This window comes from Lissotriton helveticus, chromosome 6 (genome assembly GCF_964261635.1).
Source record: "Lissotriton helveticus chromosome 6, aLisHel1.1, whole genome shotgun sequence".
NCBI classification, from domain to species: domain Eukaryota; kingdom Metazoa; phylum Chordata; class Amphibia; order Caudata; family Salamandridae; genus Lissotriton; species Lissotriton helveticus.
In genome coordinates, this window is record NC_136067.1 from 1,924,218,048 (window position 1) to 1,924,235,245 (window position 17,198).

The 17,198-nt window shown below is 47.0% G+C and overlaps 1 protein-coding gene across 2 annotated transcripts in view; it reads left to right on the top strand.

Annotated features, from left to right (window-relative positions):
• The window catches only part of KIF13B (kinesin family member 13B), a 701,202-nt gene that overhangs the window by 375,013 nt on the left and 308,991 nt on the right, over nt 1-17,198 (top strand). For both annotated transcript variants that reach the window (XM_078649880.1, XM_078649879.1), the window contains 2 exons: nt 8,218-8,430; nt 9,339-9,449. In XM_078649880.1, the coding sequence (XP_078506006.1) occupies nt 8,218-8,430; nt 9,339-9,449 (324 nt within the window). The remainder of the gene's footprint in view (nt 1-8,217; nt 8,431-9,338; nt 9,450-17,198) is intronic.

Here is a 17,198-nt window from a genome sequence, read left to right on the forward strand (position 1 = left end):
TATTAAGACGCTTTTGGTGCATGGCTCTGACGATTTGGAGCAACCTATTCTCCAACGGCTTCAGGAGGTATTGGACGTTGGAGAAAAACATCTTTGTTTATCTGAACACCTGCAAGATTTCCACAAGACTGCCTCCAGTACTGGTAGAGATTTTGCCTTGCAAGTAAAAGCCTACATTTAAGGAGGAAGTTGCCTTGGAACCTCCCCCAGTCCCAAAACACAAGTAGCGAAAGACAGAGGCACCAGCCCCGTTCCCGATGAACTGCCTCCTCCACCACCCCCTCCTCTGCACCCACACACTTCACCACAGCCATATTCACCGGAGGCTTTCCCTGATGCAGACAGGGCATATCCCTTTACCCAGCTGACCCCAATGATGCACCGTTTGATCTGGTGCCCACTGATGACCGATGGGACAGCTATGATATTGGTCCCCTGGGGGATCCAGACTTGGATCATTACCCAGCGAGGCTCCCTCCAAACAATAGCATACATCTTGAGGTCCTCCAAAGGGCAGCCGCTTTCCACAAGGTTGATATGCACGTTCTCGATGAGGATGATGGTCTCCTTGTAGGAACCTATATACATTGGGGTGGAATGTGCAGTTCCTGTCTATGCACATGGAATGTTGAGGTCAGCCACAGACACATTCAAAGAACTGGTCGAGTCCAGGTTGGTCACACCTAGAGAAGACAAAAAATATAAAATCTCACCCATGACCCTCCATACATCAGAGGTCAGGTTGTTCCAGATTCTTGGTTAGTCCGCACTGAGACCAAACGTGTTAACTCTCGACACGGGCAATGCTCCCTTGCCCGATAAAGAAAGTAAAAAAAACCTAGATGCTGCAGGTAAAAGGGTGGCGGTCGGAGACACAATTCATTTGAGAATCGCCAACTTAGTCGGCCTACTCTCCAGGTACCACAGAGCACACTTTGATGAGCTTAGCGATCTCCTAAAACATTTTTTTACTTTTGCTTTAAAGCAGGGGATTAGTGGCAGAGGGTAGAACAATCTCAAACACCAACCTCAGGTGTGCGCTAGATGCTGCGAATAGGGCTGCTCGGGGCTTCAGTACTTGCTTCAGTGCCATGCCTGGCTCCATGTTTCAGGCTTTAAGCAAAAAGTTCTGCAGCATTTGTTCAACCTGCACTTTTATGGGGAGCCATGTTTCGGGCCCCATGTTTAACCAAATGCTCGAGAAAACTGCAAAAAAAGACACTGCCCCAACCAAGACCATGAGTGCCTGCCAAACTTCCAAACCTAGAGGTTTCTTTCAGAGGCATCAATACAGGGGAAACTCCAAAACCACCTCTACCAAGCCTACCTCTTCCTATCAGAGACAACAGCCGCAGTCTTACTAGTACAGGGGCTGTAACACCAGAGATGTGGGAAAGAGGGCTCTTGCAAGGGACCCTCTGCTGTTAAAAATGTACTCTCTCCATCTCCACACCCCTTGCCCCCAATTATTCACCTGTCTGAGGGAGGCTACAGTATTTCCTTCCACACTGATAGGAAATCACATCAGATAATTGGGTCTTAGCAGTGGTTTGCCACATTTACTGTCTAGAACTTCTCACAGCTCGTCTCAACATCCCACCCGACAAAAACAGCCTCAGCAGAGAGCATCTCAACCGCCTGGAAGAAGAGGCTCAAACACTCCTTCAACGAGCATTGGCATAGCCAATAGGTCTCGCCTTTGGGACATTATTAGTGTTTAGCCATGCAACATATGATGTTGCACCAAGAATATTGTGCTGCTTAAATACTTATAAGGTCCCAAAGGCAAGACCTATTGGCTATGCCAATGCTTGTTGATGCTTTCTAGTACTCTGGCTATTTGGGTTGTCCTAGGCAGTACAATGCTTTAACCTGACCACACTGCAGACTAAATGGCCTTTAGAAACGAGATAACACCTTGTTCTCTGACCCTTGAAGGTGTTGGGAAATGTTCTGATCGCACTGCTTCTCGGACATTGTAAGGATCAGCAGTGGGGGCGCAATGGGGTTTTAAAAAATATATACATTTTCTCGCTCTGTGACCACTCTGGGTTAGCCCCTTGACCGCGGCGAACATTCCGCCGCGGTGCGGGTGATTTACGGCGTGGGCGTGGTTCGGACGGCCCCCGGCCGTCCTCCGCACACGCCCACCGTGACGTCGGATGGCCGCCGGCCGTCCGACGCATGGAAGGGGTTAAAGGACAAGATGATTAAGGTCCCCACAGTTTCTCTCTTTATTGCGGGATGTTCTACACTCTAATGTGGACAGGTTCAAATGTCACCATGGCCCCATCCGTAGAGGAGTGGATGAAATGGCTGGACTTTTGTATGAGCATGGAAAAGCGAGAGACCACACACAGAAGCATGTTGAGAATAGATCCAACAAGTGCCAATACAGGGGAATTGCGAAAGACCTGACTGCCCCCGTTGCTACCCTAATAGACACTAAGGTTAGAGGATGTTGCGCCGGATGAGTGGGCCAGGGACATGTGTTGCCCGGTTGGGAAGGACCTCAGTGGCAGCATATCTCCTTCCCTTGGGGTGTAAACAGGACCAGGGTGATGGATTGAAGAACTTGGGGATGGCAAGGTGGTTTGTTTTTACTATTTGTATCCTCCATACTTACTATTGTTGATTTATTTTTGGTATACAACTTTTGCCTCACGGCACTGTAGATGCAAACCAATAAAAAAAATTGCTGACATTTATTTTTTTAAGTGTCCCACAACACAATCCGCTAGAATGCTTTCAGCTTCTTTCACTCTGGGAACAACTGCACTAAATGTATTAGCAATAGAAAAAAATGTTCTGACACTGTGGCACCTAGACAGTCAGTGCACCCAGCCAAGACAAACAGAAAGGAAAAACATCTAGGTCCATCACGTCTTGTGCAGAGATATATTCAATATTAAGAACTCTTTTTAAAGAAATTCTACACTGGCATGCACTATGAGCAAAGACGAGCCTATAGGAGGATGTCAGTGCGGCGCGATGGGAGAAGTCATGAAAAGCGAGTGAGTAACATCACAGAACAAGCGCGCGCGCGCCTCGCACAAAAGTTAAAACAAAAAGGTGTGCAGCGTGCGGGAAAAAAGGCGTGCATCGCGTGCGTTTGGGAGAGCAGTCTGCTCTTTTTCAAAGGACCTACTCGCACTTGTGGCACGCCACTGCACACTCCTGCAGCCGTATGCCCCCACAAGCACGAGTATGTGCTTTGTAAAAAGAGCTGCACAACTGCTAAAGGTATCCTATGCAGTACATGCGCACTGCGTAGGCGAGACCTAAAAAGGGGCTATAGAACCAGTACTCCTACCCCACCCCACCCCCAACCAACAGGACAAAGGGGATTTCTATCTCCACTTCCTTATCCCGAAGAAGAATGGCTCCCTCAAGACAAATCCTTGACCTCAGGCTACTCAACAGGTATATCCTGTCCAAACATTTCCATATGGTAACATTAAAGGATGTCATCCCTCTGCTGCAGCAAGGGGACATCATGACAGCGTTAGACCTCAAGGATGCCTACTTCCATATTTCGTTCCAGCCTGCCTACTGACGCTACCTGCGATTCGTGAGAAGTGGCTGTCATTACCAGTTCAAGTTGTTACCATTTGGTGTCACCCCCGCCCCTTGGGTCTTTGCAAAATACCTGGCAGTGGTCACTGCACATTTAAGAATGGGAGGCGTCCATTTCTTTCCCTACCTGGACAAATGGCTGATTAAGCACACAAGCAAGAACCAATGAGTATCACACACCCAGGCTACCATGTCCCCGCTCTGCGGCCTTGGGTTCTCCATCAGTGCCAACAAGTCCCCTCCAAACACATCCCTTCCTGGAGTTCACACTAAATTCAGTCATGGGCAAAGCCTATTTCAGCCAGCAAAGGGTCCTAGTCCCTTCAAACTCTGTTTTTCTATTCTTGATGTATCAGAAATTCACCAGTTACTGGTAAACATTAAGTCTTCTAAGAAAAGGTAGAAAGATTGCTGTTTATCAAATCAGTTTGTCAAAATATTTATGTAGAGTCAGGCTAAGAGGGCCAGAGCAGAGATCCTCTTACTGCAAGAAACCCACTTGATGGGTACTAAGGTCCTATGCCTGCAGAGATATGGATTTCAGTAGGTTTTCCATGCGAGATTCATGAGGGGTTCGAGAGGAGTGGCGATCTTGGTGCACCGCGGGGTCCCATACATACATGCACAACAGGGTCGCTACTTATTTATCCGGGGCACGATTGGGGAGGACCCTATAATACTGGGTTGCGTGTACGCCCCCCCCCCTTACAGTTGTCACTAGGGCAGCGGTTACTTACTGTATGGGCAGACATGCTGGAGGTGGTCTCTGTGGTGGGCGGGGACTTGACCGATGTTGTGGATGTGGTCAAAGACAGAAACAGGGCTGGGAGGGAACTGGAGGGTGGTCAGCCCACGAAACGGCACTCTCTGGTGGGGGCCTAGGCTGGGTGGATACTTGGCGGCGCATGCATGGGGACAGGCGGGAATATGCTGCTAGGGTGGTATCAGCAGAGATTCTCCCCGTGGTCTTTCGGATTACTCCCCGGTGTCCGTTGAGATGCGGATTGGCAGGGGACGACTCGGTGTGGCATATGCAGAACGATGAGTATGGGAAACATATGCTATCTTACTAATAATGAGGGGTCGGTCTCTAGTGCAGCGACGTTGTGGGAGGCCTTAAAGCCTACTTTGCGAGGGGTGGATATAGCTTGGTGTGTGGCGGGCCATAAAAAGCACAGGGACAAATTGGTTCAGGCGGAGGTGGAGGCGCTTGAACGCCAGAGCCGGGGAGCAGGTGAGGGAGTACAGGTGCGACAGCTGCTCCTGGCGCTGCAGTCCTATGCTGCTCTCCTGAGAGATGAGGCCCAACAGGTTCGGCTGGCAACGCGTAGCAGGATATGTCAGTGGGGGGACAAGTCCAGCAAGATGCTATATAGGCTCTGCCAGGGCACTGTCCAACCCCAGGCCCTTCCGGGGGTGCTGGATGAGGGGTGGGGGTGGGGGTGGGGGGGGGGAGTTGCTTACGGACCCAATGGCCATAGTGGAGAGCTTCGCTGAGTACTACGCCGACCTCTGTGCACCACAGGAGTGCTTGCCGGCGGCTACGGATGACAAATTCATTGCGGACCTCCCACCCAAAGCGGTGTCGGATGCAATACGTGCACAGCTAGAGCTCCCTCTGACAGATGAGGAACTGGGTACGGCCCTGGGGCAGCTAAACTCCGGGAAGGCGCCTGGACCCAATGGATTCCCGAGCTAATTCTTTAGGCGATACAACTTACAGCTGGCCCCTAATTATCGGGCTGCGCTGGAGACCAGGGCGGAGGGCAGGCTCCCCCCGGACTGGTGGCATGCGGAGGTAGTGGTGCTTCATAATCCCGGGCGGCCCCCGGGGGAACACGCCTCCTATCTCCCCATCTCTCTTCTGAATGTGGAGGCCAAGGTTTTGGCCAAGGCCTTGGCCAATCGCCTCCTGCCTCACATCTCGACACTGGTCCACCTGGACAAGGCCGGGTTTATGCCCCAGAGGGCGACCAGACATACTATAAGGCGGGCACATGGTGGCGGTTGTCCGACAGGTTGGGGAGCCGGCAGCTCTCCTCCTGGCGGACATGGACAGGGCGTTTGACTCCCTCAGTTGGGTCTATCTGTTCGCCCTACTGCATAGACTTAATTTTGGCCCGCACTTTGTCATACTTGAAGCACCTATACACTGATTTGATGGCGTCGGTGGCGGGAGCGGTCTCATCCAGTTTCTCTATCAGACGAGGTACCAGGCAGGGGTTCCCCCCGTCGCCGTATCTTTTTGCCCTGGCAATGGAGCCGTTGGCGGCCTTGGTGCGTATCGATGCGCAAATCAGGGGTTTTGAATGGGCCCCAGGTTTGTCGGATAGGATTGCACTGTATGCGGACTATGTCCTCTTCTTCATTACAGCATTGGACAGAACGGGGCCACGACTCCTGGAGATTATGCAGATATTCGGGGAAACATCCGGGCTATACAAGAACCCTCGCAAGTCCATGCTGTGGGCCTTGGGTGATCAGGTGAGGGTGGGCACATGGGCGTCTGCGCTCCGGGTAGCAGTGGGTGGCCTTAAGTATCTGGGGGTGTTCCTCTCGGATGTGCCGGCTATATCCTGGGAGCGGAACCTGGCACCGGTATGGGAGATAGTTTGTGTGGACCTGAAGGTTTGGTCGCACATGCCTTGGGCAATATACAGCAGAGCAGCCATTTTCAAGATGGTGGCGCACCCTCGCTTAATATACCAGCTATAGAATCACCCGTACCCGATCGCACCTAGGTGGTTCCGGCTGGTGAATTCTGTGCTTGGGCAGTTCCTGTAGGGGGGGGGGCAGTGCGTGTAGCGCACCTGCTTTCTGTCCACATACTGCGGGGGACTAGCGACCCCCGAAGTCCTTTCTTATTACCAGGCCTCACATTTGTTAGTCCTCAATGAGTGGTGGTATGGCGATAGCGGGGATCCGGACTATGCGTTGGAGCGTCATCTTATGGGGCCTCACACGTTACATACTATCCTTTACTCGGCCCAGATGCGGGGAGCGTTGCCACCAGCTACGAGGGTCGTATTTCAAATCTGGAGGCAGTTTCTGAGGCGTATGGGATGGTGGAAGGCCCTGACCCGAGAAACTCCTCTGTGGCACAATGGGCGTCTGCCCACCCTGGCAGCCCTACAGGGCTTCCGGAGCTGGGATGATATAGGTATTCCAACCCTGGGCGATGTACTGAGGGATGTATCGCTTAAATCCTTAAGTGAACTACAGGAGGAATTTTGTATGCGCCGGTCCCAGTACTTTCGGTACCTCCAACTTGACCATGCGTTGACTCCCAGTCTGGAGGGCCTGGAATCTCTCCCGGACTTTAGTCCATTGGAGGCAAAGGTATTCATGGGGGATCTGGAGACAAAGTAGATCTCCCAGATCTACCAGTCTCTGGTAACGCACTGCTCCTCCACACTTCGGGGGTTTGGGAGGAGGATGTGGGTATGTTGGAGGGAGGCCCTTGTGATGAGATTCAGTCTTATTCAATTTAAGTACCTACACAGGACATACTTCACTCTGGTTCGTCTGTGGCGGGCGGGATTGATTACCTCCCCAGATTGTCTTCGATGTGGCAGGGAGTAGGGCACCTTCATACATACTGTCTGGCAGTGCACATCACTCGATCGATTTTGGCGGGGGGTATTTTCGTATCTGTCGGAGGTCCTGGGGTGGGCACTCCTGCGTGAGCCGCGGTTTGCCCTGCTTCATGTTATGGAGGGGATAGGGGTAACTTCTACAAAGGACATCTTATGCAACTGGGTCTCACGTTGGCAAAACGTGATATCGCCACGGTGTGGAAGGACCCACAGACCCCCTCGGTAACAGCATGGAAAAATGGTCTGGACTTCTGCATGGGACTGGAACAGACAATCTTTAAAGCCAGGGGATGCCCCGCAAACACTATAAAATATGGAAGCGGTGGGCGGATTATCAGGGCTTGTGGCTGGAACCTCCCATAGATGCGGATGATTTTCCTACGGAGTGATGTTTGGGCCCTGTGGTCTTGTTCTGGGGTGGAGGGGGCGGGGGTAGTGTGTACATATGCATATACTCATTTGTCCTACTTACACCGCGCATGGACTGGACTCAGTGGGGTTTTGTACGACTCGGGGGGGGGGGGAGTTAGGGGGGGTTTAGTATCCTTATTGCTATACTGTGCCATAGATGTTGGTTGTTGTACTTTAAAAAAAAAGGTCAATTGCTTTCATTGCTTGTGTAACCTTGCTATTGCGGATGTCCTGGGGTTGCAGGGCCTCGCAACATACGTGCGATTTGACAATCAAACTTGTTTAAAAAAAATATATATATATTTATGTAGCTGGTTCTCTCCACAGTCCTTACTAAATCAGTCATAGCAGGCATAGACATCTTTCAGAACATTGTTAAATTTGAAGTAGAAAATAGTTTAGGCAGTGTAGAAGAAGTCGCTTTGAAAGTCCTTCAGAAATTGCTTCTGTAATATATGCCTCGTTCACAACGGTGGACCTTTCTTTCTAAGGTTTAGTCTTGGTAATGTAGTTGTAATAAAAAACAGATTTATTTATGTGCAACTCAGTAAATTTGCAGTGTTTTTGGATGGGCTACATATTAAAGTAGATATTTTATGTATTCTGATTTTTTTGACTTTTTTCTCCTTTAAAGGACAGTCTTGGAGGTAACAGTAAAACTGCAATGGTTGCCACTGTTAGCCCTGCTGCCGATAACTATGATGAGACACTGTCCACGCTCCGGTACGCTGACCGAGCCAAGAGCATAGTCAACCACGCTGTAGTCAACGAAGATCCCAACGCGCGTATCATACGCGAGCTTCGGGAGGAGGTTGATAAACTCAGGGAACAACTCACCAAAGCAGAGGTATTGTGGTGTGAAAACAAAGGTTTTTGTCCTACAGGTGCAGTAACACTTTCTTCAGTAAACCCCCTATAGCGGGCTATACCGGCATTAAAGGCCTCCTTGGCGAGGGCCGTTAACAAGGGAGCGGGACTTTAATGGCCATTATAGCCTAGCTACGGAGGACTCTAAGGCTATTAGAACATTCCGCCCCTAGAGGGCAGAATGTACAAATTACTAATCCGAAGGCCTCACTGAGTCCGAGGGGATTGAAAAACCTTTGGGGTTTGTGCACAGCAAAAGGCGTGAACAAACAATGGAATGTTGGTGCTCCAGGCTTCTATCGGCCAATAGAAGCCCGGAGCACTCCATTGTCTTCAATGGAGCTCCCAACATCCTAATGTTCTAATATGCTTTATCCAGGTGTTTCGAGCCCGAGAATTGTTGACCCCAGGCTTAATTCACAAGCAATTAATTCAAAGGGGCATTTTGGTCCCGAATAAAATGAGACCGTTTAACAAAATTGATGACACCTAAAGGAAATTTCTGTTGCACTGTGCTCTATATATAAGAAAAAATAAAATAATTCACTTGTGTGTGGACAAAAGTGATGTGGTCCCCTTTACTGTAGCGAATGCCTCACTATTCTGTTCTTTGAATGCAAGGAAGGGCGCACAACACTTGCACCATTTCTACTATGATCATATGAATCTGAAGCGTAAACTTCTCTTAGGTCTGATTTGCACCACTGTGGAAACTGTTTTATTCCTCCTGTTTAATCAAACTTTCTAGCTTCATGATTTGGGAACACACGTGTTTGCTTGGGCAGGGTTAAATAAATCTGTCCTCCTGTTGCATAGTTATTTGTTTTTAAATGTGGTGGCTGTAGACTGCAACTTGTGGTAATGGGATTTCTTTGCCTATCTTTGCAGTCCATGAAGGCACCAGAACTTAACGAACGGTTGCACGAGTCCGAAAAACTTATACAAGAGATGACTGTGACCTGGGAAGAGAAGTTACGGAAAACGGAGGAGGTTGCACAGGTTTGTTCCAATTTTTTTTTTTTAATGTATTCAGGAGTGCCCCCTACAGAAAGGGACCTCTGCAAGGCAATAAATAATACACAGAAGGTTGGCGATACATGGATTAGTATAAGAGCCTTATTACTCAGTAGTTAATGCATTGTACTGGTCAAACAGTACTATATTGCAGAATTCGTCCTTAGCTCCTGTACAAAGCAGTGTTGAGGAGGTAGCGCCTACAATGCATCATTGCGATTCACATCAATACCTTGTAACTGAAACAGCGTTAAAATGGAGTCTTTCGAAACTCCATTTGTATTTTTTACTTTGTTGAATTTTTGGTGTGTGCTTGTACCTTCGGTTCATGAATTTCTGCCTTATACAGTATTTTACAGAAACATTCTAAAAGTTACTTCTTTGGTCTGCTAGTAAATCTCTAAGCAGCAGGCGTTTGAGGTTCATAAGATTTATTGCAAAGGTAGCGACGCGGCAGCATATCTGGCTTTTTTATCCAGAATTCCTGATAAAAGTTTAAAATCTGTTCCACCATGATGATATTGGTGCCAGAATTATTAGGTTCAAAGATAGAGGTGCATGCCAAGGGAACTAAACTCGGTTATACGTGGTATGTCCAAGCGTTGTTGATTGGTTCCTTTTCAAACATACCTTTCTATAAGTTGGTTCAATTGCAAGTGCTGCACTCCAAGTACCAGACATTTAGGTGCATTGGCCCACGAACACAATGAAACATTTTTAGTAACAAATCTTCAGGGAAATCTCTGGTTGGTCAGAAATTGGAGTGCAGCAATTTTCCAGCTTGACTCAGTATCCTTATGCGTCTTTTAAAACTAAAGTCCACGGGGATTGTGAATGTAACTGCTAAAGGTTTGGTCCTTTTAAAACATCACATGTCTGCCTGTGAGTGGGTCCAGCGTAGCAGTCTTTAAATGAAGACCAACCTTCAAGGGTGAGGGAACACAGAGGTGACTCTCCATGGTCATTTCTCTGAGGCAGCTCTCCAGAGGCCTCGGACCAGCATGCTAACAAGTCGTTTTTTGTATGAACTAGCAGATATGTCCTTCCTTTTCAACTCAAAGGGCTCGGTGAACAGTGTTGTACACTTCTCTGGGCTTCAAGGTACGTTAACATCTGCAGGAGGTTGGCTTCATTACTTTAACATGAAAGCAGAACATCTCGATGGCTTTTAGGGGCTGAGTGAGGGCGTACACCCTGTCTACCCTGCAGGGATTGTGGCAAGCGAGAAGTTACTCCGCTAAACTGGTGGCTGGCAGTGCCACTTGGAATGGTATCTAGTTCAAGGTTTGACATTATACCTGGTAATTCTTAATCTGAAATGTGGGAATGAAGGATAGACCGCTAATATAGTCGGTGCAAGTTATCCAAAACTGGGCCACTGTAAGGCTACACTACGGAACCCCGCATTTCATTGCTCTGACTCCGCTCTGTGGAACGCTGAGTTTTGGAGTGGCAAAAAGTAGGCAAGAGGTAGAGTAGGACGGAGGGTGCCTGCTAGGAGCCAGATCTGGAACAGGATGGGTAGAGTCCTCATCAAAAGCTGTATTCATCGCATTGTGTAATCATAATATATTAATTCCTTGCATAGTTTAGGTGTAATTTGTTAAGCACTTGGTCACACTTTTGGGTATCTTGCACACTGAATAACAGATGTTTATTACCCAACTCATTGGCACTCACATTTTTTGGCCTCTGAAGAACGACCCGCCGGGATTTGAACCTGGAACTGTGGGGTCAAAAGCAGAATCCTGGTGGGTATGCATTTGCCCACTGAGCCACTCGACCCAGTTTCAGATGAAACTGTAAAAGAAAATCATGACTTCTTAACAAGACTTTAACCTAAAACCTATGGCGCCTAATCTGGGCACAGCTCGGTTACTTTAAACTCCACCTAAGATCTCCGCAGCACATATTCTATTGATCACGTTTCTCTTGGTTTGGTTTACAGCCCTCTAAAAAAAACTCCATTAAAGGTCAGTTGTTTTCTCAATCACCACTATTACTATTACTATTGGGGAAGGCCCCTGCACGAGTTTTGTTCAAGTTCCAAATACATGGTCCTTCAGTTCTCAGTAAACCAAAATAAGACCAGCAATCTTCTTTTAGTGCCTTTCCAATTTCTACTGTTTAGCTGTATTCCTTATCTGCCACTATGCTCGTTGTGCACCGCATTGTATTGTGTCAGTACCTGGGATCAAATATGTCTTTCACTGTTGCATAACATAGTTTCAATCAACAGTATATGCCCCATATTTAAAAAAAACAATCGATTTGAATGCGTCATGAGTTTGGTGCACCTCAATCCTAGTGCCAAAATGTAGCACTTGAACAATCCATTTGGTACTCTTTTTGCCGTCTGCACTTCTCAATACAGACTGTGTGACTGAGCATGGTGCGTTTTATATCACTTCCACAAAATGGATGCCACTCAGTGGAGTACCTTTGAGAACCGCACAGACTCATGGGATTTGTAGTGCCTATTCAACAGGGCTCTGTCAAGCACCGCAATAGTGAGGGTTGCCTGTTGCAGCCATTCCCCACCTTGTCACTGCCTCCCAGGCACGATTGCTGCTGAGAGGCTTTTTGAGGCCTCTTCACATCAGCATTGCCTCTTCATGGCAGGATCAAAGACCCTGTCATGAAGCAAGCTGGAACACATGCTGCTGGGTGCACTCTAGTGTGAGTGAGTCTAGTAAAGTGAAGGGGGCTTCTCAAATTGCTCAAGTTGTAATTTCACCAACTCCATAACTGCGTAAGTTGCCCTCTTGAAGGGATGGGGAGAGCAAACACTTAGACCATATTACTTTTAATACGTTCCCAATCCCCAACACTTTAACTGGGATGTTCGAAACAATACAGAACCTTTTTTCAGGAATACGCTTTTGATGAATCTCCTAGTTAAATTCACTGTTGTGTTGACATTTATAACTATTTGTCTTGTAATGATGTCTATGTCTGATTAAAAATTGCAAGGGAGGGTTCATTAAGATGTCCATTAAGGCTCTTGCTAAGTCTGGCTGTCTGTAAAGCCAAACATGGACACATTTTTAATACATGCACAAAAAGCATCCAGGCTCAACAGAAGTGCGCATAGGTTAGATTAGATTTTAGTAACTGTTTGATTAATTAAAACCATTGCAGTAAAAGTCCCCCAGCATCCCTCCAAAAATATATACATATTTACCCCCTGCCCAGAACCCTACCAAGTAAAAACACACAGCCTTATTTACACATTTCATTTACGAGCCGACAGTAGTCAATACAGTTCTTACCACTCATGGAAGCTGACCCCCCATTGGAAACCAGAAGAAACCACCATTGAAAGCGACTCGGTGGAAACTGGCGTTTCAGCATGGAAATTGCACTTTACCACAACTTCCCACTCATACTCATCTATCAGCAGCCTTACTCTAGTCATCCTATTGTAGGGATACTCATAACCCGTCTTCCAAAATGACACACAGCGGAACCTAAAATATTTCATCCCACTAGAGAGCCATCAAGCGGGAACCCCTCCCCCTTCTAAAAAAACTGTCCAGTTTAAATAAGTCCCATTATTACACTCAATATAACTTCACACATTCCACAAACCTAATCAGCCTCTAGTGAATATTGCACTTGTCCCGCTATCGCACTACAGAGGTTTCCTGATGCTTACTACCCGACATTGGCCTGCAGTAAATATGGCACTAATCCCATTATTCCACACCGCACCGCCCCTCTAAACACCATGCCTTGAACCTGTATTCTCCTCCATATCAGCTTCTTTAGCATACTGGTCTTAGCTTTTTAAAATGTTAGGCAGTTAGCTATCCATTTGACACCCAGCGGCAGATTTTGCTTAGCGATGTTGAATTCCAGCCTAACCTGGGCTTGGCTAGTGCACTCTGGGAAATTTCGATATTGTGCACATTGTTGTCTAGCCAATAGATCGAATAGGATGTCTTTCAACATTATAGTGCTGTAGGAGAGGGTTGGCAACTCTATACTGGCCACCACGGTTAGAAGTGCTTGCTAAGTTTGGGCAAGCCAAGCTCCTTTTTAGGTGCCTCATTGCACATTATAGATGCCCCATTGCGCATTATAGATGCTTTGCTGAGCCCTTGAAAAGCCACTTTTTGGGCCCTTTTGTTGCCTCTTTCATCCAAGTGCACACCGAAGTATTTGAAACTTTTCACTCCCTCCGTTTTCATGCCCTCCATATGCCACGAGCCATTTTAAATTAATTTCCTCCCAAATATTACTATCCTTCGTCTTATTTACGTTGATCAAAATTGAGTTAATCTTGCAGTATCGGACCAAGGCATCAAGAGTGCTTTGTAGACCCACTTGGGTTAGGTCAAGCATAACCTTGTCATCCGTGTATTGGAGTGCTTGCATTCCAGATCCGCAATAGAGAGGTTAAATAATAAAGGAGCAAGGATGCATCCTTGCGTGAGACCTCATCGTATAGATTTTCTCTGAAATGGGCTAGTTTGTTGCCAGTTTGATTTTCCCCCGGGTCTCACTATACAAGGACTCAAGTGCATTCAAGAGACGAGGCGGGATCCCCCAGCCATGCAGCTTAGCCCGTAAGCGAGCTCGGGGGACGTTGTCAAAAGCATTAGTGAAATCAATAAATGCCTCAAATAGTGACAAGTTATTTGACTGGGCAGAGTCCTCTCTTAAACAGATCAGAGTCAGCAGGCTATTTTCAATATGGCACTTTCTTTGGAACCCCGATTGGGATCAGCTGTTTCTCTTGAGACCACTGTTCAAGTTCTTCGTTCAGGAGTCGTGTATAACCTTTTCCCTCCACATCTAAGAACGCAGTCATAGTTGTGCCCTTGGTCGTGATCGTAGACGCAAACGCAGAAAGCAAAAATAAATGGGTCAGGATCAAGCAGGTGGTCTAACTTGATGACACTTATTAAACTTTCTAAATGATCCTAACACCGCATTGGTGAAATCACTTTATGGAACATGTTTACATCTAATTATTAAAGAGCTGAAAGCAGTGTTAGGGGAATGTGCATGCCTCAAAGAATGAGTTCTTGTGTAGGGCTTCTGCTGTTTGATTCCATTGCAACACTTGCCCCAGGTGCTGCAAAGGTGCAAGGCAGACATGCTTCCAGGGACCACTTTTCGCATGGGCTAGAGAGCCACGCGTGGAGTTCAGATCTGCATCAGGGCTCCTCAATAGAACAATGACTGCCTTCTGTGTCTCACATTTATGTTCTGGAGTCCTTGTTATTTGATGGTGTGACCTAGAAAGATGGTACATCTGGTTTACTGTATTGCCTCAAGTTGCAGATTTATGTGTCTATAGTAAATCTTCACAATGTATATCCCCTTAAAGTAGCAAGGTTGGTCTTATTCATTCTCAGTGTAATTCACTTAACAAGTGCTCAGAATACACTAATTAAATGCTCTGCCATGGGAGATGTCCATATGCTCTGATATGCTTAATTTAACACTTTTAGAATGTTGCTGCTTACAGAGTCATAAATGGCAGAAGACGTGATCACGTCTGTAGTCTTAATGATGCTCTTTGCCTGTCGCTTGTGCTATATTCACATTTGATGTTTTTAGTAGCTGTAGCTTTTCATGGTAAGAGTCTCAGCTCCTGCATTAACATACTTGATAGCCTTGTTCCAATACAACCTCAACCCATTCTTGTTCAGGTTGTTCCCTTGGTTACTACTACAAGATATGAAAACAGTAGCCACTCATTTAACATATAAGACGTTTGTAAATATGATCTAATATAATAAGGTCGCAAGAATGGGAAGGCGTCCTAGTTCATTCAGAAAACCAAACGTTCCCTATTGCTGTCGGAAGCAGCTTCACATGGCCCCGATTTTCTATAGAAGAAATGGATATGGTGTTGTACTCGTTCCCGGAAACTGAACTTGGAACTGCCTCCTGCTTCTGAGTGAAAAAGAACACCACCAGCATGAGCTCAAGTGTCGCCAGCTCCAGGGAGACTCAATCCAACTGCAGCCACGACACCATCAGACTGGAGGCGAAGATGCACAAACGACATGGCAAGAAGCCTCGATTTATGCACCGAGTATCTGAGTTTAGTAAAAGTTGAAGACGCACCTCTTTAAAGAACAGCACACCACCACACAGTGACAGTCCACTTAGACTCTCAGAACAGAGCTACTCCTCCTGTCACTCCTTGACTATATCTTTGCCTCTGACCGTATACAGCGTTCTGCTGCATTCCCGCCATGCGAATACTGCAAACATACATAAATGGTAAGGATCGGGGAGGAAGCAGGCTCGCCTCTCTTGGTACTTGCAGGTGATTGAGTGGCTCCATGACCAGAGTTGTCCTCCTCACTGTCCTTCCAGTCCGTCTGGTCATGTTGGGTCATGTCACTCTATAGGGGTAGGTGCCGTCAAACTCCTTGTGCTAGTAGTTAACTTGCTGTTCTCTCCGCCGGTTCAGCTGGAAGGTACCTTTGGAGGCTTCCGAGAGTTAGACCTGGTCTGTAGGGAGAGGAGGGCAGCGCTGCAGCAGCTCCTCTGCTGGTTTTACAATCTTCTGTCCGGTGTGGGTGTGCAGGATCTCCGCCGTGATGAGTAACCTTGAGCAGAGCCTTGGTGAAGGCCAGGCCAGTCAGTGGTGCTGCAGCTTTTGAATTTCTTGCAGCACCACCAATCCTGGAGAATGCTTGATCCCCAGATTTGATCTCCTTGTGTTTGCGGCATTTTGCCCTGCTATCCTTCCTGAGACCCCATTGGGCTGGTTTAGGAATATGGAAATGCTGCAGGTGGGGAGGTCATTTTACATGGGGATGTCGGTCACAAGCAAGGAAAAGAATAAGGGATGAGTTTTACTTGGTTGGGGGAATCCCTGCTAACTCCTGGGTACCTCCTCCTGGCTGAGGGTATGCCCAGGTGTGGGTCCCTTGCTCTCTTCACCACTGGATTCAAGGTAGCCTGACTGATGAGGGGTAATAACCCGAAACCAGTCCCAGAACGCTTGGTTCCGGTCCAGGATGGACCTGGCTTGGCAGTTCGGTCTGGACGGGTCCCATGGGGTGCATGGCCAAGACTTATTTGCATATGGCCGGGTCTAAACTGGGGTGACGTGGCGAGCAAAATAACAAAAGATTAAACCCAGATCTGTAACTGGGGGTGAGCGTCCATCATTTTATTTTGTGATGTTATCTACTCAACCCACCAGACGTATCTTGTGTCGGGGAGGGGTCAGAAATGTATGCAATGATAGAATGTGGGGTTGATATGTAACAATCTAGGCAATCATAAAATACAAATCCACTCTCAGTAATAATAGAATCAAGGAAATTAAGCTACAACAAATTTATAAAGTTACAGTATTTTATTAATGATTAGACATGAGATCATATTTCAAGACCTTTAAAATTCATATTAAAAAAATCCACAATTAGAAAGGTGACATAATAATGAAAACATTTCACATATTAAAACATTCTTATTGTTGAACAAAAAGTAAAAGGGAAATAAGTGGCAGGTTGGTACTCTACGCGCGTTTTGGCGACCAGCGCCTTCTTCTGGAGCAGCCACAGATAATTATGATCAAGATATATTTTGGTGTGTAGATCAATTGGTTGGGATAAAATAGAAGCAGCGTCGATGTCTTGTATTTATACTAGGATGTCCAAGTGACTTCGCACTTTCTGTCTTTGTAGATGGATATTATCTGTTCACCGATGTGAATTTTTTTCTGATAAAGTATACAGATTTTGAAGTTACTCCCGC